This window comes from Rhinolophus sinicus, chromosome 14, assembly GCF_057876585.1.
Source record: "Rhinolophus sinicus isolate RSI-liver-muscle chromosome 14, RSI-T2T, whole genome shotgun sequence".
Lineage (NCBI taxonomy): Eukaryota > Metazoa > Chordata > Mammalia > Chiroptera > Rhinolophidae > Rhinolophus > Rhinolophus sinicus.
In genome coordinates this window covers 129,937,681-129,961,721 of record NC_142514.1, presented here as the reverse complement: position 1 = coordinate 129,961,721, position 24,041 = coordinate 129,937,681, and the positions used below count along the sequence as shown (strand labels likewise).

Sequence of the window (24,041 nt, the reverse complement as noted above, 5' to 3'; positions counted from 1 at the left end):
CGTGTTATTTTAGTTTATTGTGATGAAAACAAACGTTGAAGGTAATAACATTATGCTTTTCTTTCTGTAATGATCATTTTTGTAATTCGCTGAACTGGAGAAAGCTATATAATGTGATAAGTAATTATGTTCAAAATTTTGCAGCACTGTAACAGTGTTTCAATAACCTATTTTTACAGTTAAAAATATTGCCATCCAATTTACAACTTGGCCACTAAGTAATCTTAGTGGAAATACTATCATTAGAGCAAGGGAGGATAGGACATAGAAACTTTTAAATGTAATGAGTTGAAAAATGAAAGAAAACCCAAAAAATAGAAAAAGAAAAATGGAAATGGGGAGTATGTTCATACAGTGAGTTCTTTTATCCTTTTCTAGAAGGGTATTGGTTAAGAGAAATAAGATTGCAGAGTCATGTAGGGTTGAGAGTAGTTGGTTATTTTGTTCCAAACATAGGATGTTTAGCTTATACTAATGGACAGGAAGCAGTAACAAAAATGAAATCGAGATCTAAACGACTAGATAAATCCCAAAAGAGTTAGGACCCAAGATGACGTGGAGGGGTTAACCTGAAGCAGAGGGAATGAAGTAAACCTGGGTGAATCATAAAGATAAGGTAGGTAAAATGAGGAGGGCCAGTGTAAAATACAAAAGACTGAATTTTGTCAAGTTTTTAGATTCATAAGACTTTTTCTATAAATCTTTCCATATATTTCCTTGACTATACCATTATTACCTTTTTGGTTTTTGCTATTATAAATAATATTTTAACAGCCAGTATGCAAATCTTTGTGTACCTTTCAGCTTATTTCCTTAGGCACATTTGTCAGAATTAGTTACTGAGTGAAAGGGTATTTTTATTAAGGTTGTACCAGATTCACTTGCTCCAACAGTGTGTTCCCATTTCAGTTTGGTTTTTAGTTCCTGTGTATATCTGTAGACAGAAGTCAGCAAACTTTTTCTGTAAACTGCAAGTAGTAAATATTTAAGCTTTGTGAGCCATACAGTCTGTCACATCAACTCAACTCTACTACTTTAGTGTGAAAGTAGCCACAATATGTAAAGGAATGGGCTCAGCTGTGTTCCAATAAAACTAATAAAAACAAGCAGTGGGCCATAGTCAGCCCCCAAACTATAGTTTGCTAACCCGTTGTGGTTATTAGCTATTAAAACAACCCTTAAGGGGGCCCTAAGATTACTGAAAATTTAGGTCAAACAAATAGCCTATAAAGATCACGAGATAAACAATGAAACAAGCTGTCCTGAGATGAAACAATAATATACTAAAACCACCAAAGACTTCAGAGTTTGGAATTAGAGAATATTTTAAAAGCCTCATTTAAAAATGTACCCCATCATTCCTTATTCTCCATTTCAATTATCACCTAATATACTGCATAATTAACTTGTTTCGGTTTGTTGTATTTCTCCCACTGGGATGTAGGGTTTAAGAAGGTGTACTTTGTTTTTGTTTCACATACAACCCCAGCACCTAGAACAGTGCCTTGCACATAGTAGGTGCTCAATAAATGAAATGCTTAAAACATGGCAATGAGCGAGCAGCAAGAGACTACCAAGACTGGCTAGGATTTGAAAAATAGAACTTTTAGAAATGAAAAAATACGATTGTTGAGATAAACTCAGTGGGTAGGTTAGACAAGATTAGAGGCTGATGAGTAGAGATCAGTGAACTGGAAGAAATCCTAAGACTTAGAATGTGGCATAGAGAACTGAGAAAATGGAGAATACAAGGAGTTAAGAACTATAGAGGATAGGAGGAAAAGGTCTAATACATTTAACTGGAGATCCAGAACAAAATGAAATGTAATATTGGGAGAAACTTTACTTGCTATCGTGATAGCTAAGAGCACCATGTGGGTATATATGTATTACAGAATTAGGAGATCGTTTGTGGTTCCGGCATCTCCCTTACCGTCACCTTTCCTCCCACTTCCAGTGCAATCATAGCCACTAAAATGTCAGTCTCTTCAGTCTCTACCAAGCCCAGAACTTCACCCTGATCTTTATCATGTCCTGAGAAAAAGCCTCCACAGTTTACTTGAAGCTGGACAAAGGGCCAAATGTGTCATCCCTATTGTAGCTTCTTGTGGTGAGGCCAGGTGCTCACCAGCACAGCAGGGTTTTCCAAGGCTGCCCACAGCACAATTTGAAGGACAATAATGTGGGAGTCCCTGGGTGGATTTGTTTCTTCAACAATGGGAACCAAAGATGGGCATTCTGATCGTGTGGGTCTCCCCAGGGCCTGATGCTTGATCCAGACTCGCTCTTTTATTCACCGGTATTTAGTGCTGTGGTAAGTCATGAGTTCTCCATTTACCACATCATGGGGTCCATTTGCTTTTCTGGATTACAATTGTACTTTGGTTAGTGAGGGCACTTTTCAAAGTGCAAACTTAGCTCACCAGGACCTCCAGCCTCCAAGTGGAGGGGTCAACACCGTGACGTTTGCCCATGCAGGCCAAGCTCATGCTTACTGCCCCCAAAGTCCACAGTCACGATACATGCCAGAGCTGGGTAAAGCACACTCAGGATTCTTGTCTGGATTTCAGAATGAAGTCTCCAGCTCCCTGTGCTTCCTGGACCCCACACCCAGCTCTAGGAAAGAAAAGGACAGGAGTTCAAGAGGAACAGGAGGCTACTGGTCCTGTTTCTAGACCTGAAGACGGGGCCAGCTTCATAAGTTGCAGGGCCCAGTGCAACGTGAACATGCAAGCCTCTTGTTTAAAAAGCAGGAAAAAGGTGCCATTAAAGTCACTGAAATATAAAGCTTTTTCCTTCTGTGATTTTCCCCCCCCAGGCCACTGGGTGAAACCTTGAGGGGTGAGAATGGGGTGGGCAGGCCAGGGTGGAGAGAGGAGTACTCGCCAGCTCTAGGAGGCCGAGTCGGGGGCCTCTGAGCTGTCCTTCACGTCGCTGCTCTCAGTGGTCTCGCTGAGGTCCTTGCTGTCACCACCACTGTCCTCAGCAGCCAGGCCCTTCTCCGCACGACAGGCCTCTTCTGAGCTTGGGAGTGAGCTGCCGTTGCTCTCCGCCTTGTTCTCAATGGAGCCCAGCACTGTGTGCCTGCCCTTCTCTTTCAGCTCCAGGTGCCGCCTCAGCTCATCAGCCATCTGGGTGAGATCCCGCTTCATTGCATATGCATCTTCCCCATCTGCATAGTATTTGGGCTCCACTTCGCTGATCTGAAAGTTGAGGGTGTTGGAATAGAGGTGCAGGGCGGCCCTGTTACTCTTCCTGACATGCAGGGAGACGTATTTGGCATTGAAGTTCTCGATCATGGCTCGGGAGGCCTGGTCCATCAGCTTCTGAGCCAGGCCGAGGCGCCGGTGGGAACGCTTCACAGCCAGTGAGGTGATATGTCCGTGGGGCACGTCATCTGGGTCCTCTTCCATTTTGGCCAGGACGTACCCCACCGTCTTGCCGTTCTCATCTTCAGCGATGTAAGAGAGCTGGGGCCAGGAGAGGCCGTGGTAGAAGTAGTATTTCATCTGGTAGTTCTCTGGCAGGCAGAGGAGGTTGCAGTATTGCATGTTCATCAGGTCCTCTGGCCTCGCATTGCGGATATTCATAACGGCAGCGGGACTCCGGGCTCCCAGTGGGTCCTGAACGCGCAGTCAGCAGTGGCCACTCGCTCCAACGTGACGCCTGGGCGGCGGGGCCAGGGCTGGGTCCAGGCTCGCGGAGAGGGGCCTTATGTGATTTCGTTCTCAACTTGTCGTGGTATTTTCAAATTTGTTTCTTAATGCCATTCTAAGTAAAGAAAAGTTAAAATTTCATATTAGCATGGATTTTACCATTCATCATATTGTATAATGACGATTTGCAGTGCAAACAAAAGCATTTCACTCTATGCGGAATTATTGAAATTACTACATAATTGGTATTTTGACGCTTCTACATTCATGTGTATTTTGTTCTTATCAGTACAGTGGCAATACTGGATAAAAGTAACAACTGTTTATTTCACTTTTTGATACTCCACCTTCTACCAACATTCTCTGCATTTGACTAACTGATGTGTAAGGGCAATCTGAAAGGAAAAACTATCAGTTGCCTTATCTTTCCTTTCTATGTCATTTTTAGCGTCAGTGGTCAGCTAATACAAGGAAGTAACATAAGCAAGAATAAGGTTCCCTGGCCCTGTCTTTGTTTAAACCAAGTTCTGGTTAAAGCTGAAAGCATGGCCTCGTGGGGCTGTCAGCACCCTTCCCTACTCAGTTCTAGATGTAACACTCCTTACTTCTTTGGGGTCTTACTGAGAATTCCACACGTTATGGGTCCGGTGGAATTCTGTGCTCACGGGGAATCACAAATGCTAATATGTGAATAGAAAGTCAGGGAACAGCAGACATACATGTTGCACACGTCCCCTCTATTAACACACATGCTGCATTGTCTCACTGCACTTGGCGTACAAAATACAACATTGTTAACAATGTCGAGTTGGAAGCAGCAGAGCATTAAACCAAGCATGGAGTCTCTCAGTTCAGTGCCCTGTAGAGCTGCACAGGGCACGTACCCTTGCAGCTGACCCTGCCTGCGGCTGACCTGAGGTCCTGTGCCTCCCTTTTCCCAGCTGCTCCGTCTGGCACTGACATCTCTGTTGATAGGTTCTGATTTCCAAACTGTTTAGTCTTGTTATCAGTCTCTTTCTGGCTCTATCTTGGTTTCTTTGGTTTAAGTAAAATAAATCGAACAGTTCTCTACATCCCCTTCTCCCCACATCTGCCCCCGCCAAAAAATAACAATTTAGTGTTTGTTTCAGCGATGGGAAATAGGGGAGAAGCTGGGATCCATATTGTACACTGTGGAGAGGAAACCTGAACCTGAAATCTATGAGGCACAGGAAGTGGGATGGTTGCTGTTGCAGAGGAAAGGACGATGAAGTCTCAGAGCATTCGGAAGGAAATAAAATGGGCTAAGAAAAGGCTGGGATGTGGCTTTGGGTGTATCATCCTATAGAACATTGGAAAAATGACTGGATAGAAATTGGGTGATTTTGTAATTGTTTTTGTTAAGCCGTAGCCTGAGAAGGGTGGAGGTCTAAAGAACTAACGGCCGCCACCTTGTTCAGAAATGCTTAAAGAATTAAAATGCTCATTTGAGGCAAAGGGGAGAGTCATTCCGCTTAACTGCATCTTCAAGCTTGGATGAGGTATCATCTAGGACAGTAATTTTTAAACTTAAAAAAAATGCAACCCACAGTAAGAAATAGACTACATATATCCCAATTTCACATATATATACAGAACTGAAACAAAACAAATTCCATGAAAGAATACACGTACCATTTGATGTATGCTGTGATTCGCTCTCTCTTTTTTTTTTTTTGGTAATGCAGTTGTGACTCACTAAATTGATTTCACAACCCAATCATGGATCTCAACCTGCAATTTGAAACACTGATCTAGGGGATATGAGTCTAGAGGGCTTTTTACCAAAAAGACTGGGAACAGGACTTTCAGAAATACAAGCTTATGTAAAAAATGCTGTGTGGTCTCTAACCACAGAACTTAGCTCTAACACTGTAAGGCTTGTAACTTCCCCTACTTTCATTTATCGCCTGTGGGTTTCCCCTGTTATAATTTGTAGAAAATGACTATCACTTTGGAATTGAACTGGTTAATTTCAAAAACAATCTTAGGATTTTGCGGTTATTTTCTGATGCAGAACAAGACTTTCTGATGAATGAAAGCACAGTCATTCCACCTGTCCTTGCTTCATTTACCCCAGGCTGATGTGAAGTGTAAAAAGTTGGGTGACTTCTGTTCTGTTTTGTGTAATGAGTGAGGGAGTGTGTATTTGCATTTAATTCTAGAACTGTTTGATTGTAAGTTGTCAGAAAATCAGTTTGTGAGAAATGTATAGTACTGAATTGCGATGATTTGATTTTTTAATTTGATGCAAAGTTACTTTTTAAACTAAAATTTTGCATTAAAAAAAGGGTTTGCTTTATCTCTCTGAAAGATTGATTGGGAGTCAAGGCTTAATAATCCCAGTTCTGGTTAGCAACCTATGTAGGCATTCTGCATTGTTTTCTTCAAATTCTTGAGTAAAACTGGCTGCGACAGTATTTGTAACTCTCGGAGGTCAAAACCCTTTGTGAAGGGCCTTCCAAAATAATAATTTCTTATTGTTGCCTTAAAATGTGAGCTAGTAGACAGGAGAGAATCACTTATTTATACATTTCATTGGCCAGGTGTGCAAAGCATTGCATTACTTAGGCACCTGGATAAACCTGTGACATGGCAATGGTTTCCAAATGTTGGTCTGTAGAAAAGTGAGTGCACCAGAATTATTTAGGGAGCATAAGGCAGATATCTGAGTCCCAACCTGAGAGATTTGAAATTCAGTATTTTTTTTTTAAGTTTTCCCTGATGATTCTGATGGACAGATTAAGTTTATTTTAGCCCAAGCAGCACAACTTTCCACAGTCATTTCAAACTTTCACACTCTGGCTAACCAGTGCCTCCCAAACTCATGTTCAAGGCTACTGGTGGGAGTGGTGGATAATTGTTAATACTTCTGCTGTCAAATCACCTTGTGTCTGGGATTTAGCATTCTGTCCCAGGGCCTAGATCTGGGCCAGATTCCGCTTCCTGCCAGGGCTCCTCTCTGTGGCTTTCCTCTCTAGTCTTCTGGCCCATATCCAACACCAGGACATCCACGAGAGACAACTGCAAATAGACTGGGACTTGACAGGAACTGTTCAAGGCCCCACGTAGCCTGGAGTCTCTCTCTTCTTCCTGTCTGGGGTCCCTCACTGGCTGATGCCCCTGTCTCCTTCCTCTGGTAGAGCAAAGAGACCAGCTCCTGCCAAGCTGCCTCCCTGGCAGAGGTTTTCCAGGTAGTCAGGCTGCTTTCTGTAAGCACCTTATAGGGGCTCAGTTAAAAGTTTGTCCTCTGAAAAGAGTTTCCACCTTTCTGAGTTACTGCCTCTCTCCCACTTTCCTTCTTAGTATCTCTGGTTGAACCTGCTCATTTTAGCATCCCACTGAAATGCATGCATGCAGTATTGTGGTTTCTTTTCCTATGCTATAAAAATCAGTGCCAGACTAATAGCTCTTGAAACATAGAGCCTGAGACATAGAGCCTGTCCTTATTTTTTGAATTCCAGTGTTTAATACACTGGTTCATACCATAGTAGGCATTCAACGAAATGTTGAAAGAACTAAAAATAAGCTAAAACATCTTTGCTTAAGTGAATTTCTGATGAGTTTCAGGTAGTATGGACTCTGCATGTGTGTGTATAGAGAGATGAACACAACTAGGTCTACTCCCTTCTGTAGAGCTGTCCTGGGAAAACAAGGAAGATTTTCACCTTATTGGTCTTGATATTTTTAGCCCCTAGCACACACAGAGTCTAGCCTCTTATGTGTTCTTTAGCAGTGTTATGGGAATAGAGCCAGGAGTGCAGTTTCCAAGCTCTCGGCCTCACGTGGAAAGTTGCTGGCTCGGGTAATAAATGGCCATCAACTGTGATTGGATGGCCATCAGCTGTGGCTACTTGGCTGTCAGCTGTAACCAGTGAGCCATTGGCTTACAATGCAACATCAGCATTACCAAGAAGATGGTGGCTGAGCTAGCAAGAGCGGATTGCAGTTAGCATGGTGGATTGCAGCTAGCAAGTGATGTTGGTTGGCAGAGGAGAGGTTGGCAGGTTGCGGATTGTGTGGCTCCTGTTTCCTGTGTCTCCAACCCAGCAGCCAGCGAGACTATAGGGTATGACGCCCCTATCTACGGCTCCGTGGGTGTTCCTTTTTGGCTTCACCATGTCCTGCGTTCTTATGCGGGGGGCGGGACCAGAGACCCTGCGTGACTCCCTGCATGACGAGTGTTCTCCAAATTTTAACATCATCTGGAAGGCTTGTTAAATCACACACTGCTGTGCCCCATAAGACAGTGTCTGATGCAGTAGGTTTGGAATGGGGCCAGAGAATTTGTATTTTAACAAGTTCCTAGGTCTGTTGATGCTGCTGTCCCAGGGGTCACATTTTGAGAAACACTGAATTTTCAACAAGAGTAGCTGTTTAGCTGTATTATTAGATGAGTACTAACTGTTTTACTCCCTACCTTGTACTGTGCGAAGTTCCTTGTATAAGTTATTTTATTTGTCATTCAACAATCCCATGAAAAACAAATTATTATCCCCATTTTACAGATAAAGAATCTGAGGACTAAAGTTTTTAAGTAACTTGTCCAGTGTCATAGTGGCAGGGCTGAGATTTGAACTAATTTCTAACTCCGGGGCCCATGTTTATAATCATAGTAATATATAACAAAGTTTACGTGTCATAAGGAAATACCTGACAACATGCAGTCCAGTAACTCCTCAGATGAATGCCCAATCATATGTACCCCCAGACAAACAATGAATGTCAACTCTGTGAGAGAAAGGGACCTGAACTTCCTTATTCCTTGCTTTATCTCTAGAGCCTGGAAAAAAGCTCATACATCATAAGTGCATAATACATAAGTAATTATTGAAAAGTAATTCGTATTTAAAGTATCTAGGCAAAAAATCCTTTTGTGAATGAAGTCGGTACATGTTCATATATACAGACTGAGTGGTTCAGATTCTTAAGTTGGGGTAGTGGGTATTTATTTCACTCCACTCAAGACCTCTGAACTAACAAACCTCCTATATGTATTAATATAAAGGCCAATGGTTCTAAGTGTTTCTGAACAATTCCAGGTGCTGATCTCATTTAATTCTAATGATCTGCAAAGAAGGTTATTATCTCTTCTGACCAATGAGGAAAACTCACTGTTCACATCCTTTAAGGGTCATCTCAGATATGGTCACACTTAAGTTTCAGGCGTTTCTATCACCCAACTTACAATTACGTTAAGCATGTTTTTACTAGGACCCTTCCAAAAAAACCCAGCAAAGATGCATTGCCTAAGCGCCTTAATCTGTGAGAAATGGGTGAATTCAAATGCCAAATTTTTTAGGCGAGTACTTACACTGCAGCATCAGCATTACCTGGGAACTTGTCTAGGGCTGCCAGACTCGGCAAATAAAATACAAGACATCAAATTAAATCTGAATGGCAGATAATAAATAATGCAGTAGTTGGGACATTACTTATAATTAAAAACGATTCACCAATTATTTGAAATTCAGATTTAAGACATATGGATCATTACGTATTTTATTAGACAACCACAACGTCTTAGAAATTAAAATTCTTGGTCCCTAGTCTAGACTTACTGAATCAGAAACTTAGGTGAGCCCAGCCATCAGTAGTTTGACATGCTCTACAGGTGATTCTGATGCACCTAAACGTATGAAAACCACGGCCTTAGCCCCTTATTCTCCTAAAAGCAGGGCTTAGCCAAACCTGGCCAGCTGTCTATTCTTGTTAATACGTTTTTTTGGAACATAGTCATAACCATTCTTTCACTTATTCTTTTATGTATCTACTTATTAAGTTTCCTGTCCTCTTGGAGCATATATTCTAGTTGTGGGTTGTGTTAATTATATCTTCAGCTATAAGTGACAATAAAGCCAGCTAAAACTGGCTTAAGCAATACAGGAATATAGATATCACCTTCCCTAACCAGAAGTACAGAGGTAGAGTAGGTTCCACAGTTGTGGTTGGTTCCACAGTTCTTGGTGTTACAAGGGCATGACAGGACAGAGACCTTATGGCCCAGAAAGCCTAAAATATTTACTATGTGGCCTTCTACAGAAAACCTTTGTCTGACCTTGACCTAAAGAGAACTTCCTCTGATGATGGCAGCATGTTCTCAGCCCTCTCTAACAGGTGCTGGAAGCTGGGACAGGATAGTCACTGAGGTTCTGAAAATGAAAAATTCCCTTCTGCTGAGCTCCCCATAGGCACTGCTGTGGTCTTTGGCTCCAAGTGGGGAAAATGGAGGGGAAAGCAGCCAAAAAGAGGCTCATGAACTGATAAAGGACAGTTCCTAGAGCCCAGAACACTTGGTTGTGTGCACCCATAGCCGGAGAATTGGTAAAATTCTGTGACATAGAACATGTATTTAACAAACGTGTAGAGATCTACCGTATGCAGGGTACTGGGGAGCAAAGATAGAGTCCTATTCTTGAAGGGCTCATAGTTGAGAGTAGTCAGGCTCCCTAATTAGATATTTAGATTGTCCAGTCAAGTGTCAACTGCATATGTACTTAATAAATAATTATTAATATATTTTACTCAGCAAGTAACTATTAAATGCTTACTAGGGGGCACATGCTGGGCTAGACTGGAAATATAATGGTAAACAAAACAGACATGTTCCTTGCTCTCCTGGAGCTTATATTCTAATGAGAGTTGTGTTAATTATATATAACACCAGCTGTAAGTAACAACAGCCAATTAAAATTGGCTGAAGCAATTGACAAATATATTATCTTGCATAACCATAAGTACAGAGGTAAGACATGTTTCGGGGCTGGTTGGTTCAACAGCACATTAAAAAGACTCAAGTTAAAATACACACATGGCCAAGAGACATATTAAAAGATGCTCAATGTCACTAATTATCAGAGAAATGCAAATTAAAACCACAATGAGATATTACTTCACACCTGTCAGGATGGCCATCATCAATAAATCAAGAAACAACAAGTGTTGGTGAGGATGTGGACAAAAGGGATCCCTTGTGCACCACTGGTGAGACTGCAAATTGGTGCAGCCACTATAGAAATCATTTTGGAATTTCCTCAAAAAATTAAAAATAGAACTAATTCCAAAACACTAATTCGAGAAGATATAAACACCCTATGTTCATTGCAGCATTGTCAAGATATGGAAGCAACCCAAGTGCCCATCAATAGCTGACTGGGTAAAGAAATTTATATACACTCGTATATATAAAGGAATATTACTTGGCCATAAAAAGGAATGACGTCTCACCATTTGGGACAACACGGATGGACCTAGAGGGTATTATGCTAAGTGAAGTAAGTCAGACAGAAAGACAAATACCATATGATTTCACTTATAAGTGGAATCTAAAGAACAAAATAAATAAAATAGAAACAGACTCACAGATAGAGAACAAAATGATGGTTTCCAGAGTGGAGGGTGGTTGTGGAGCTGGGTGAAAAAGGTGAAGGGATTAAGAAATACAAATTAGTAATTACAAAATAGTCATGGGGATGCAAAGTATAGTATAGAGAATATAGTCAATAATGTTGCAACAACTATGTATAGTGCCAGGTGTGTACTAGGCTAATTGGGGGGAATCACCTCATAAATTATATAAAGGTCTACCCAGTATGTGGTACATCTGAAACTAGTATAAAAAAAAAAAAAAGACAAGTTATTTCCATCTCTTTGTTCTGCCTTCCTGGTTGTGCTGGCTTTTATCTCAGATTGTTCTCTGAAGTTTCAAGATGGTTGCTAAAACTCCAGGTGTCACTTTCAGGTACGTCAATGTACAGAGGGAGAAAGTGATCATCTCTTTGTGTAACTTTCTTAATATGAAGAAACCTTTCCTAGAATCCCCCAGTAGATTTTCTCTCAGGTTTCATTGACCAGAATTGGGTTATGGGGCTAATCCTAAACCAATCACAGCAAAGGGAATGGAAAATTGTTGATTAGATTAAGCAGGGGCTTCCTCTGGGGCTCCTGAGTCTCATGGAGGAGGGATGGATTCCTGAATAAAATTGGGGTTCTGTTAACAAGAAGTGGGGAAGTGGATATTAAATAGATAACTACCAGTATTTCTTATAGGAAAGGAAAATAAAGTAATCACAGATTGTGAAGGAACTACATAAAAGTTAGCTTTCACTGCATAATAAAACATCTCCAATTTATTTAGCTCATTTTGCAGTAAGTTTTGAAATTGGTAAGTGTTAATCCAGTTTTTTTTCTTTCCCAAGATTGTTCTGGCTTTTCTTGGTGTCTTGCAATTCCTTATAAATTTTAATATCAAGTTGTCAATTTCTGTAACAAAGGCAGCTGGGATTCTGATCGCGATTGTGTTCAATCTATAGACTAATTTAGGGAATATTGCCATCTTTCCAGTATCAAGTCTGCTGACCCATGAACACGGGATGTTTTCCATTTATTTAGATCTTTAACTTCTTATGTTTTGTAGTTTGCATAGTATAAGTTTTACACTTTTTATTTATTTATTATTTATTGGGGAAGGGGAACAGGACTTTATTGGGGAACAGTGTGTACTTCCAAGCCTTTTTTCCAAGTCAAGTTGTTGTCCTTTCCATCTTAGTTGTGGAGGGTGCCATTCAGCTTCAAGTTGTCCTTTCATTCTTAGTTGTGGAGGGCGCAGCTCAGCTCCAAGTCAAGTTGCCATTTCTAGTTTTAGGGGGCATAGCCCACCATCCCTTGCGGGAGTCGAACCAGCAACCTTGTGGTTGAGAGGACGCACTCCAACCAACTGAGCTATCTGGGAGCTCAGCGGCAGCTCAGCTCAAGGTGCCGTGTTCAATTTTAGTTGCAGGGGGCACTGCCCACCATCCCTTGAGGGAGTCAAGGAATCGAACTGGCAACCTTGTGGTTGAGAGCCCGCGCTCCAACCAACAACTGAGACATTTGGGAGGCAGCTCAGCTCAAGTTGCCGTGTTCAATCTTAGTTGCAGGGGGCAGAGCCCACCATCCCTTGCGGGACTCAAGGAATTGAACTGGCAACCTTGTGGTTGAGAGTCCACTGGCCCATGTGGGAATCGAACCTGCAGCCTTTGGAGTTAGGAGCATGGAGCTCTAACCGCCTGAGCCACTGGGCCGGCCCCAGTTTTACACTTTTTTTGTTAAATTTATTCCTAAGTATTTTATTCTTCTTGCTGCTCTTATAAATGGAATTGTCTTCTTAATTTCATTTTTGGATTGCTCATTGCAAGTGTTTAGCAATACAATTGAATTTTGTATATTGATCTTGTATCCTGCAACCTCAGCAAACTTGTTTATTAGTTCTAATATTTTTCTAGTGGGTACATTAGGATTTTCTATATACAAGATCATGTCACAAATAGATTGTTTTACTTCTTAATTGACAATCTGGATGCCTTTTATTTCTTTTTCTTACCTAATTGCTTTGGCTGGAATCTCCAGTTCATGTAAAATAGACGTGGCTAGAGCAGACATCTTTGTTTTGTTCCTGATGTTAGGAGGAAAGCACTCAGTCTTTCAACATTAAGTATGTTAGCTGTGGGATTTTTGTAGATGCTCTTTATCAGGTTGAGAAAGTTCCATTCTATTTCTAGTTTGTTGAATGTTTTTTAATCATGAAAGGGTATCAGATTTTTAAATGCTCCTTAAAAAGTGACCCTCCTCCCCTATGGATGAATTAGTAAAGGATATCTCTCTCTACATGGATGATATAGAAAATGGCATATCCTACCCTTTAAGTGGATGTTTTAGAAAAAGCCACCCCCCCTTTAGGTGGACACAGTCCTACATTGGTGTGTTTGACTTGGTGAGACAAATGCTCCTCTCTCACTTGGGCACCCTTATTGAGGACATAATTTGCACATGATGGTCTTGTCCCACAATCACTTTTCTCACTATCTGGTTTACTAGTGCCTGGGAACACTCCTATTCAATTCTCCCCACCCCCCACACCCCCTCTGCCCTGAGGGACAGATATAAAATCTCACATAGATTTTAAGCAATCAGTCTATTTTCGGTCTACTGCAGTACCTCTGCCTTCTGTGGCCCCTGGTATCTCTAATTCCTGAGCTTCTCTGGTATTTATTCTCTTTCTGGATAGGTACCTGAGTTTAATCTTCCTGTGCTCTGCTAAGTCACTTGCCTTTTTTCTATCCACTTTCCATTGATATCTTTGTGATTTGGAGTTATAGATCTCGCCTATTTCAAAGAAGATGGAGTTAGTGTTTCTATTTCTTGTTCTCCTTTTTTTTTGTTTTTTTTGTTTTTTTTATTAAATTTATTGAGGTGACAATTGCTAGTAAAATTACATAGATTTCAGGTGTACAATTCTGTATTACATCATCTATAAATCCCATTGTTCTCCTTGTTTTTGAAAGGAAAATTTTCTTTAGAAAAAGAGAAGAAATATTTTTGCTCTCTTGAAATCAGAATTCAATGCCTTCATTTTAGAACTGTATAAACCTAATGCCCAAAATGATCAAATAAATTACTTCATCCCTAAGCTAGTTAATGAAAGAGCTAAAATCAGAATTCAGAAGTAATCTCCTGGTCAAAATTGAAGTACGATTTGTTCTTTCTTCATGGAAGCATAAAGTTGGCAGGTACATTTGAGGTCCTAGGCCATTTTCCTCAGGTTTTCGATTAATTTCCTTAGCGTTATAAGAGGATTTTAGCTAAAATATAAATGTGAATGGGAGAATTCACTATCCCATGTCTGTCTAGTCTTATTTCAGAGCTCTGATTACAGAAAACATTTTCTTTCTCTGAAACATTTTTATTCACTTTTATACATTGTATCTAGTTCTGCCCTTTAGGTTACTAAACTCACTGCCTCTAATTCTTTGTCCAACCTAGAACTAGACAGTTCACCAGCAAAATGGAGAAAAAGCTCAAATCCCACATAACAAAGATTGAGACAATTAATAAACAGCTACTATAGTTATAATTTTTTTAAAAAGTTTCTAAGCTAGCCAGCCCTCAATCCATTAAATAAGACTGTTGTAGGGGCCGGCCCGGTGTACTCAGTCGGTTGGACCTCCATGCTCCTAATGCCAAAGGCTGCCGGTTCGATTCCCACATGGGCCAGTGGGCTCTCAACCACAAGGTTGCCGCTTCGACTCCTCGAATCCTGCCAAGGGATGGTGGGCTCTTCCCCCTGCAACTAAGATTGAACACGGCACCTTGAGCTGAGCTGCCGCTGAGCTCCCAGATGGCTCAGTTGGTTGGAGTGCATCCTCTCAACCAGAAGATTACAAGTTCGATTCCTGCAAGGGATGGTGGGGCTGTGCTGCCTGCAACTAACAACGGCAACTGGACCTGGAGCTGAGCTGCACCCTCCACAACTACAATTGAAAGGACAACAACTTGACTTGGAAAAAATCCTGGAAGTACACAGTTCCCCAATAAAGTCCTGTTCCCCTTCCCCAATAAAATCTTTAAAACAGAAACAAACAAACAAAAAAACGACTGCTGTATAAGAGAAGGAATGACTATGCACCGCATCTTGTTTATCCAATTATCTATCAAAGGACACTTTGGTTGTTTTCATGTCTTGGCTATGACGAATAATGCTGCAGTGAACACAGGTGTAGATTTATCTTTAGGGATACATGTTTTCAGATTTTTTTTGGTAGATACCCAGAAGAGAGAATGCTGGGTCATATGAAAATTCTATTCTTAATTTTTTGTGGAAACTCCATACTGTTTTCTACGGTGGCTATACCAATTCACATTTCTTTTTTTAAAGTTTATTGGGGTAACAATCGTTAGCAAAGTTACATAGATTTCGGTGTACAATTCTTTACTACATTATGTATATCTCACATTGTGTGTTCACCACCCAGAGTCAGTTCTCTTTCCATCACCATATATTAGACCCCATTTACCCTTTTCTAGAGCCGCCTGCCCCCCCTCCCATCTAGTAACCCCTAAACTATTGTCTATATCTGAGTTTTTGTTTCTTCATTTGTTTTTCTTGTTCTTTTGTTGTTTTCAGTTTTATATAACACATATCAGTGAAATCATATGGTTCTCTACTTTTTCTGTCTGACTTATTTCCCTTAACATTATAATCTCAAGATCCTTCCATGTTGTCACAAATGGTACTATTTCATCTTTTCTTACCGCCGAATAGTATTCCATTGTGTATATAAACCACAACTTCTTTATCCATTCATCTATCGAAGGACATTTTGGTTGTTTTCATGTCTTGGCCATCATAAATAAAGCTGCAATGAAAATTGGATAAACATTTATGGATAAATGTTTTCAGATTTTTTGGTAGATACCCAGGAGAGGGATTGCTGGGTCATACGGTAATTCTATTCGTAATTTTTTGAGGAATCTCCACACTGTCTTCCATAGCGACTGCACCAATCTGCATTCCCACCAACAGTGTGAGGGTTCCTTTTCTCCACAGCCTCTACAGCACTTGTTACTATTTGTCTTGTTGATGATAGCCATTCTAACAGGGGTGAGTGATATCTCATTGTGGTTTTTATTTGCATTTCTCTGATGATTAGTGATGTTGAACATTTTTTCATATGTCTATTGGCCATTTGTATGTCCTCTTTGGAGAAATGTCTCTTCAGGTCCTCTGCCTATTTTTCAATTGGGTTGTTTTTTGTTGTTGTTGTTGTTGTTGAGTTGTATGAGTTCCTTGTATATTTTGGATATTATTGGAGCCCGTATTGGAGGTGCTGTTTACAAAAATCTTCTCCCATTCAGTTGGTTGCCTCTTTATTTTGTCGATGGTTTCTTTTGCTGTGCAGAAGCTTTTAAGTTTGATATAGTCCCATTCACTTATTTCAGCTTTTACTTCCCTTGCCTTTGGAGTCAAATTCATGAAATGCTCTTTGAACCCAAGGTCCGTAAGTTTAGTACCTATATTTTCTTCTATGCAGTTTATTGTTTCAGGTCTTATGCTTAGGTCTTTGACCCATTTGAATTAATTTTGGTACATGGTGACAGATAGCAGTCCAGTTTCATTCTTTTGCCCGTGGCTTTCCAATTCTGCCAGTACCATTTATTGAAGAGGCTGTCTTTTCTCCATTGTATGTTTTTTGCTTCTTTGTCAAAAATTACCTGTTCATATTTATGTGGGTTTATTTCTGCGTTCTCAATTCTATTCCATTGATCTGTGTGTCTGTTTTTCTGCCTTGTTGGATTTGATTTGCTAGAATTTTTTAAATGATTTTTGCATCTGTGTTCATCAGAGATATTGGTCTATAATTTTCTTTTTTTTGTGTTATCCTTACAGATTTTGGTATCAGGGTAACGTTGGTCTCAAAAAATGAGTTAGGGAGTATTGTCTCTTTTTCAATTTTTTGGAAGAGTTTGAGCAGGACAGGTATTAGATCCTCCAATTTACATTTTCATCAGCCATGTATGAGGGTTCCATTTTCTCCACAACCTCTCCAATGCTTATTATTTGTCTTGTTGATAATACCCATTCTAACAGGTGTGATGTGGTGTCTAATTGTGGTTCTGATTTGCATTTCCCTAATAGCTATTGAAGTTGAGCATCTTTTCATACATATATATATATATATATATATATATATATATATATATATATAATGGACTATCATTCAGCCATAAGAAACGATTAAATACTGCTATTTCTAACAACATGGATTGATTTTGAGAGCATCATGCTAAGTGAAATAAGAGACAGACAACGTCAAGAACCCTATGTTTTCACCCATATGTGGAATATAAAACTGAAAGCAAGTAACGAACAAGATAAACAAGCAAAAAGTCACAGACACAGACAACAGTTTAGTGGTTACAGAGGGTAAAGGGGGAGAGTGGAAGGTAAAGAGGGTAAAGGGGGTCAAATATATGGTGATGGAGGGAGATTTGATTTTGGGTGGTGAGCACACAATGCAATATATAGATGATGGATTACTGAATTATACACTTGAAATCTGTATAATTTCATTGACCAATGTCACCCCAATAAATTTAATTTCAAAAACCCTAAAAAAAAGAAAGAGAAGGAATGACTAATTATCAGATAGATCATGGAAATCTTCCTGAAGAAAATATTCAAGGGGCCGGCCCAGTGGCTCAGGTAGTTGGAGCACTGTGCTCCTAACGCTGAGGTCGCAGGTTGATTCCCACATGGGCCAGTGAGCTGCGCCCTCTATAGCTAAGACTGTGAACAACGGCTTTCCCTGGAGCTGGACTGCCATGAACAGCCCGAGGTCAGCGTGGGCTGCTGCAGGCTGCCGTGGGCTACGTTGTGCTTCCAGGAGCGCCGGTGGCCAGTGTGCGTGGCTGGCAGCTGGCGAGAGCTGCCATGGGCTGCCTGTAAGGCCGACCAACGACTGGTGACTGACTGCCTCAGCTGGGGGGAGCGCAAAGCTCATAATACCAGCATGGGCCAGGGAGCTGTGTCCTACACAACTAGACTGAGCAACAACGGCTTGAACTGGAGTGGTGTAAGGAGGCAGAAAAAGGGCAAAAAAAAGAAAAAGAAAATATTCAACTCAGTTGGGACAATGTGTAAGAAATTGCCATGAATATTACAGGCAGACAAAACAAGTTACATAAGCAGAGAAAGGTTGAAAAGTATGTGTTGCTAAGAGAGCCAAAAGTATGGTTAGGGTATGTAAAGGAAATAAACCTGTTTTTGCTCCCATGTTTCCCCTTTACTTTTATACTGCTACCACATTTACAACACTTCTGACACCAGATGGTTTTGTTTCCACGCTAAGCAATTCTATGACACCAGCTGAATGTCCCGTAATTTAACTCAATTCTAACACTACCCACTTGGAGACAGGCTAGGAGCTCAGTCCTACAAGACTGCCCCCCACTTCAGATGCCAACTGCAAGTAGTAGGGCCCCAGATTACCCCCAACTTCTGTCCAACATGGCTACAAATAGGAAGTTCCCATGACCTCCTCCGGCTTGAATTAGATTATTTACTATAACAGCTCACAGAATTCAAGGAAACATTTACGTTTCCAGTTTATTAAACGATATACTAAAATATATAGATGAACGACCAGATGAAGGGATACATAGGGTGAGGTCTGGGAGGGTCCCAAGTGCAGGAGCTTCTGTCCTCTCAGAGCTGGGGTCCATCACCTTTCTGGTTCATGAATGTCTTCAACCTGGAAGCTCTCCAAATCCCATACTATTGGGATTTTATGGAGTCTTCCTCATGTAGGCATAATCAATTAACTCCATTTCCAGCCTCTCTCCCCCCTCTGGAAAATGGGGGATGGGGCTGAAGCTCAATCTGCTAATCAAGGGTTGGTCTTTTAGTGACCAGACCCCATCTAGGAGCTATCTAGGAGCCACCCAGAGTAGACTCAGAACAAAAGATGCTCCTAGTACTCTTATCACTTAGGAATTTACAAGGGTTTTAGGGGCCCTGTGTCAGGAACAGGGACAGAGAGTTATATATCATTTCTTATTATTTCACAGGGTACCAGGTGGGATGAATATATGGAAAATTAGTCAGGAAATGTATAATGCTAAAGGTACTAAACTAACATTTTATTGAGCTATATTCTGGCTACTATTTCATACTTTACATGTAAGAACCTTCATAACAACCTTGTGATGCAGAAACTTATCCCATTTTACAGGTGGGGAAAAGGAGGCATGGAAATATTAGTTTAACTTGCCTAAGATTATATAGCTAATAAATGAGACATGGGCTCTGAAGCCAGGCAGTTTGCCTCTCATGAAATGGTCTTATCATGAATGGCCTTTTTATTCTGAAAGTTCTGGGACATTTTAGGTCGAAAGTTGGAGATATTGGTTAAAAGATCCTCTTCTATCTCTTCATCTTTGGGTTGGCTATTTCAAAGGAGTATCTGAGATAAGATAGGTGGTGCAAGTTTATGGAGCCAGAGGGGAGGCCAGAGGACTGTTCCAAACATTCTTATCTTCTACCTATAACCTGAGGCTGGGAGGACAGACCTGTTGATGGCTGGTTTACTAAACTCTGGTATTTCAGGCTGGGCAGAGACCCTCCTGGAGGAGATATCCTACCTTCCTATAGAAAAGGAAAGGGAATTGAAGCGCTGAAAAGTACAATGACTATTGGTGGCAATCAGTACTTAATTCCAGTTGTTTTGACTATTGTTTTTAATTTCCTATGACCCTTTTCTGAAAATGACAATAGAAAAAAATAAAGACATTTTACAATAAAACCCAATTAATTAAGCACTGCCAGGCTCTATTCTAAGTATTTTGTATATACAGAGGATGACCCCCCCAAAAAAAAATGTATACACATTTTAAGAAAGCAAAAAACTATTAAAATTGTAATACTCAATATATACCAATAACAAAAGATAAATACAAGTCACATTTGACTTCTGCAATTACAAGAGGTGTTCAAAGTGGTTACCTCAGCGTCCAGACACTTCTGATGACGGCAAACTACTGCATGAGCAACGTTGACCAAATTGTCCACCTCTACACATTTTTTTGGCACCTCCAGTATAGTCATTTAATCCTCACAGCATCTCTAGGAGAAAGGCACATTAGTATTATTTTACAAATGCGGATATTATAGCACAAATATATAACTTGCTTATGGTGTTACAGGAAATACCATGTTTCCCCGAAAATAAGACCTAGCTGGACAATCAGCTCTAATGCTTCTTTTGGAACAAAAATTAATATAAGACCCGGTCTTACTTTACTGTAAGACCCGGTATAATATAATAAATAATATAATATATAATATAGTACAATATAATATATAATATAATAATACCAGCTCTTATATAATGTAAGACCAGGTTTTATATTAATTTTTGCTCAAAAAGATGCATTAGAGCTGATAGTCTGTCTCGGTCTTATTTTCGGGGAAACAGAGTAAGTGATGGAGCTATGTGAAGCTGGAAAGAACTACAATACAAAATAGCTGGCTAAAAATTAGTAATTCTGAGTTACTGTGTAGCAGAAAGAACCCTTAATTTGGATCAGAACTTGGGTTCACGCTCCAACCCTTAGTGCTGTGTAAAGATTTGGGATTGGTCACTCTGGGCAATTTCCTCTACTACAAAATGGAGATAATAATACCTACCTTACAGTGCTTTTGTAAGGATCTAGTGAAGTGATGATTGTTAAAGCGCACTAGGAGAAACATCTCCCAGCACTGGATTCAGAATAGGGATTCCTATTATCAATCCCAACAAGTCCTCCCGGAAACTCGCGCAGGGCCCTCTGGGACTTGTAGTCTTGCACCAGCCGTGGCCCACCTTTCTCCATTAATTGGGGAGGCTGGGTATAAGCCCCGGAAGTACTTGTAGCCTGAGAGGCGTGCTGTTTAGGAAGAAGTGTCAGAGGTCGCGGGGGCAGAAGGCGTTCCTGCCCCTGGCATGGTCGCTATGTAGTGCCGAGGCTTGCGTTCTCCGAAATATTTTGGAAGGTTCTTAGGCTCTACTAGCGTAGTAGGCCGAGGACTTGTAGTTGCGGTCTTCAGGTCCCTGCCTGCTGAGCGGAACCGCCGCCGCCATGTTTGGCTGCTTGGTGGCGGGAAGGCTGGTGAGGATGGGGCCGGGTGGTATCGGGAAGCGGGCAGGACACCGAGGGCAAAGCTCCGGGAAGAGGAGGTTGCGGTTTGAGGGATGCGGGGAAACCCCGTCATATCTGCTTTCCCGCTGAGAGTGTGGGGATGGAGAGTGGGACGCTGGGGTGTTGGTTCTCCTTTGCACCCATCCATTTGAGTGGTAGTCACAACATCAGCGGCCGTTTATTGCGTGTGCATTGTATAGGCAATGCACGCCTTTTGTCCATTTCTTGTCATTTTAGTCTACTATCTAGCGCATATTTGGCACCTCAAACTTTGGCATCTCACAACTTGTGAGAAGGTTAACATTCCATCCTTTTTGCACTTGAGAAACTGAAGCTCGATCGGCGTTATAAGTACTTGCCTAAACTCATAGAGTGAGTTAGACGTAAATTTGGCATTTAAATCTACCCGTTTCTCACAGATTAAATGCATCTCTGCTGGGTTTTTTTGGAAGGGCCCTAGTAAAAACATGCTTAATGTAATTGTAAGTTGGGTGATAGAAACGCCTGAAACTTCAGTGTGACCATATCTGAGATGACCCTTGAAGGATGTGAACAGCGAGTTTCCTCATTGGTCAGAAGAGATAATAACCTTCTTTGCAGATCATTAGAATTAAATGAGCTCAGCACCTGGAATTGTTCAGGAACAATCTGGAAGGTGAATTTTGCTTGTCTCCTTAGAAACCACCTAGAAGTCCATTTCAGATCTGACCCCTTTCACTTGGAGTTCTTTTTCTTACTTTTTCCTCCCTGCTTTGTTAAGTGCAGAAGCCCCTTTGTTGAGTGTTAAATTTTTCGTAAGTTTTGGACAATGTATTCTGTACACAGTTCTAAGGAATAACATAGATAAATTGGGGACACTGGCCTCATAAATTTTATTGTCTGTTTCTTGAGGCCTCTTTTGGTGATAGTGATAATTGCTAATACTGGTGAGATAACTTTGGATTGCCCCTGCTCTTGATAGGAAAAATGAAAGGGCCAGCCTGGGATGAGTGTGGGAGTTGGATTAATAAGTGTCATTAATGAGTGACATTTAAAATGTGTGTGTTTCCTTAAAGAATAAAAATGCCTTATGGAATCCATGTATCTCTCATATTGTCAGCTAATTTAGAAGAAATTTTAGTTACTAGCAATAGCTGTCTATTTACCTAACACCTAGCCTCAGTAATGGATATCCAGGAGCGGTTCCTTCAAAACAAGATTTTTTGGGGGGATGTTGGACTCTTTAATTCTGGAGTGTTGGAACACATTAATCAAAATGAAGGGCAAATAGACCCAGCAACACCTCAAAACTTAGCTACATTATTCTTTTACTAAAAAAATCCACGTATCTAAAGTTATGAACTCAATTTTCATTCCTCGAAAATTTTTTCTTACATTAAAAGAAATGTTTTTTCTCCTAAGGTCAAGAATTAGTGTCATAATACACGCTTGTACAGATTTACAGAATGGTATCTTATACAGAGTTGACATTTAATAAATAATTACTTTTTCAGATAATTAAGATAGTATATACTGTAATTTTAGATACCTTTTAAAATTATGTGCATGCTAAAACCTGGTGAAATTGAATTTAATACCAGTACAGGTAATTTGGTTTATTTATGTTCTTCCTTTGTTTCTATATATTTAAACCAGAGGGTTTTTAATTGGGTTGGAAAATCTCAGAAGATGGAATCAGAGCTTGACTTTAAGAACACTCATCCTTAGTGTCTTGGGAACACATTTAGAGCAATTGATACTTTATCACCAATACATAGATGCAGTTACATAGCAGTATATTTTTCTTAAGTGTCATTGTAGTAGTAGATAGGATATTATAGAGGAAAAAAGTAAGCATTTTAGTTACAATCAGCAAATAATTACGAAAGGAAAAGAAGTTGCATTCTGGGTCATGAGATTGACTAGAGTCTTCAGAAATACTGATAGTTATACAGATTTGGTGGTTTGGTGAATAGAGAAGCAATAGCAATTAAAAATCAAAACCGAAAAAACTTGTAGAAGGTAAACTCTTAGTGGCCTGTTGACCTGAGTGCACTCAGAAGTGATACTTCTTTTAGCTACCGTGTTTCCCTGAAAATAAGACCTCGCCAGACCATCAGCTCCAATGCATCTTTTGGAGCACAAATTAATATAAGACCTGGTATTATACTACATTATGCCAGGTCTTATATTAAAATAAGACTGGAGTCTTATATAAGATCGGGGTCTTATATTAAATAAGACCTGGTCTTATATTAATTTGCACTTCAAAAGATGCATTAGAGCTGATGGTCCGACTAGGTCTTATTTTCAGGGAAACAGGGTAATGGATGTGGTATAGCAATTGTCAGTAATTTTCTAAATGTAAAAAGGACTGGTCTGTAAAAGATTTCTCAAACTTTAAAATAAGACAAGATCTCATTGTATAACTTGTTCAGTTCCAGAACAGAAAATTAGATTACCAAATGAGTTAAAAGGACACTTTTAAAAGTTCCCACTTAACATATTCAAGGTAGAATTTTTCCATTTTATATGTAGTCTGTTCTCGTTATTTGCGGTAGTTATGTTCTGTAAAGTTGCTGTGAACACTGAATTGGTAAATACTGAATCATTAGGGGAAAGATAGGGTTAGGTTCTTGCAAGTGATCACATTTTTTTAATCAGTCTTTTTTATGTGTGTTTCCTTTTAAAGACACCTATTTAATATGTATTGTTAATTGTCAACCCTGAACTCAACCAATAGCACTATAACTCATGTCTGAATGAAACTTACATATAGCACCTATTTTCTCAGTTAGGCACATAACAGCCTTCTTGGGCTTAGAAACACTAGCCAGCCAGCATTTTAGCTTGGCCATTTTGAACAGATCACCAACAAAAAGCACAAAAATGCAA

The 24,041-nt window shown here is 40.2% G+C and overlaps 1 protein-coding gene and 1 pseudogene across 3 annotated transcripts in view; one reads left to right on the top strand and one right to left on the bottom strand.

Annotated features, from left to right (window-relative positions):
* Positions 1-418: 418 nt before the first annotated feature.
* LOC109451408 (N-alpha-acetyltransferase 10 pseudogene) lies at positions 419-20,816 on the bottom strand (annotated as a pseudogene). The gene is made up of 3 exons (XR_016018726.1): positions 20,677-20,816; positions 19,993-20,112; positions 419-3,771 (listed from the first exon to the last, which is right to left on the bottom strand). The product of XR_016018726.1 is annotated as an N-alpha-acetyltransferase 10 pseudogene (transcript).
* A 122-nt stretch (positions 20,817-20,938) lies between these two features.
* The window catches only part of HIKESHI (heat shock protein nuclear import factor hikeshi), a 38,941-nt gene continuing 35,838 nt past the window's right edge, over positions 20,939-24,041 (top strand). The window contains exon 1 of one of the 2 annotated variants that reach the window (XM_019739650.3): positions 20,939-21,137. In XM_019739650.3, coding sequence (XP_019595209.1) covers positions 21,108-21,137 — 30 coding nt within the window. In that variant the 5' untranslated portion in view covers positions 20,939-21,107. Of the gene's footprint in view, positions 21,138-21,686; positions 21,823-24,041 lie in introns of those variants that run through there. The other variant, XM_074335630.2, reaches the window with a different exon arrangement.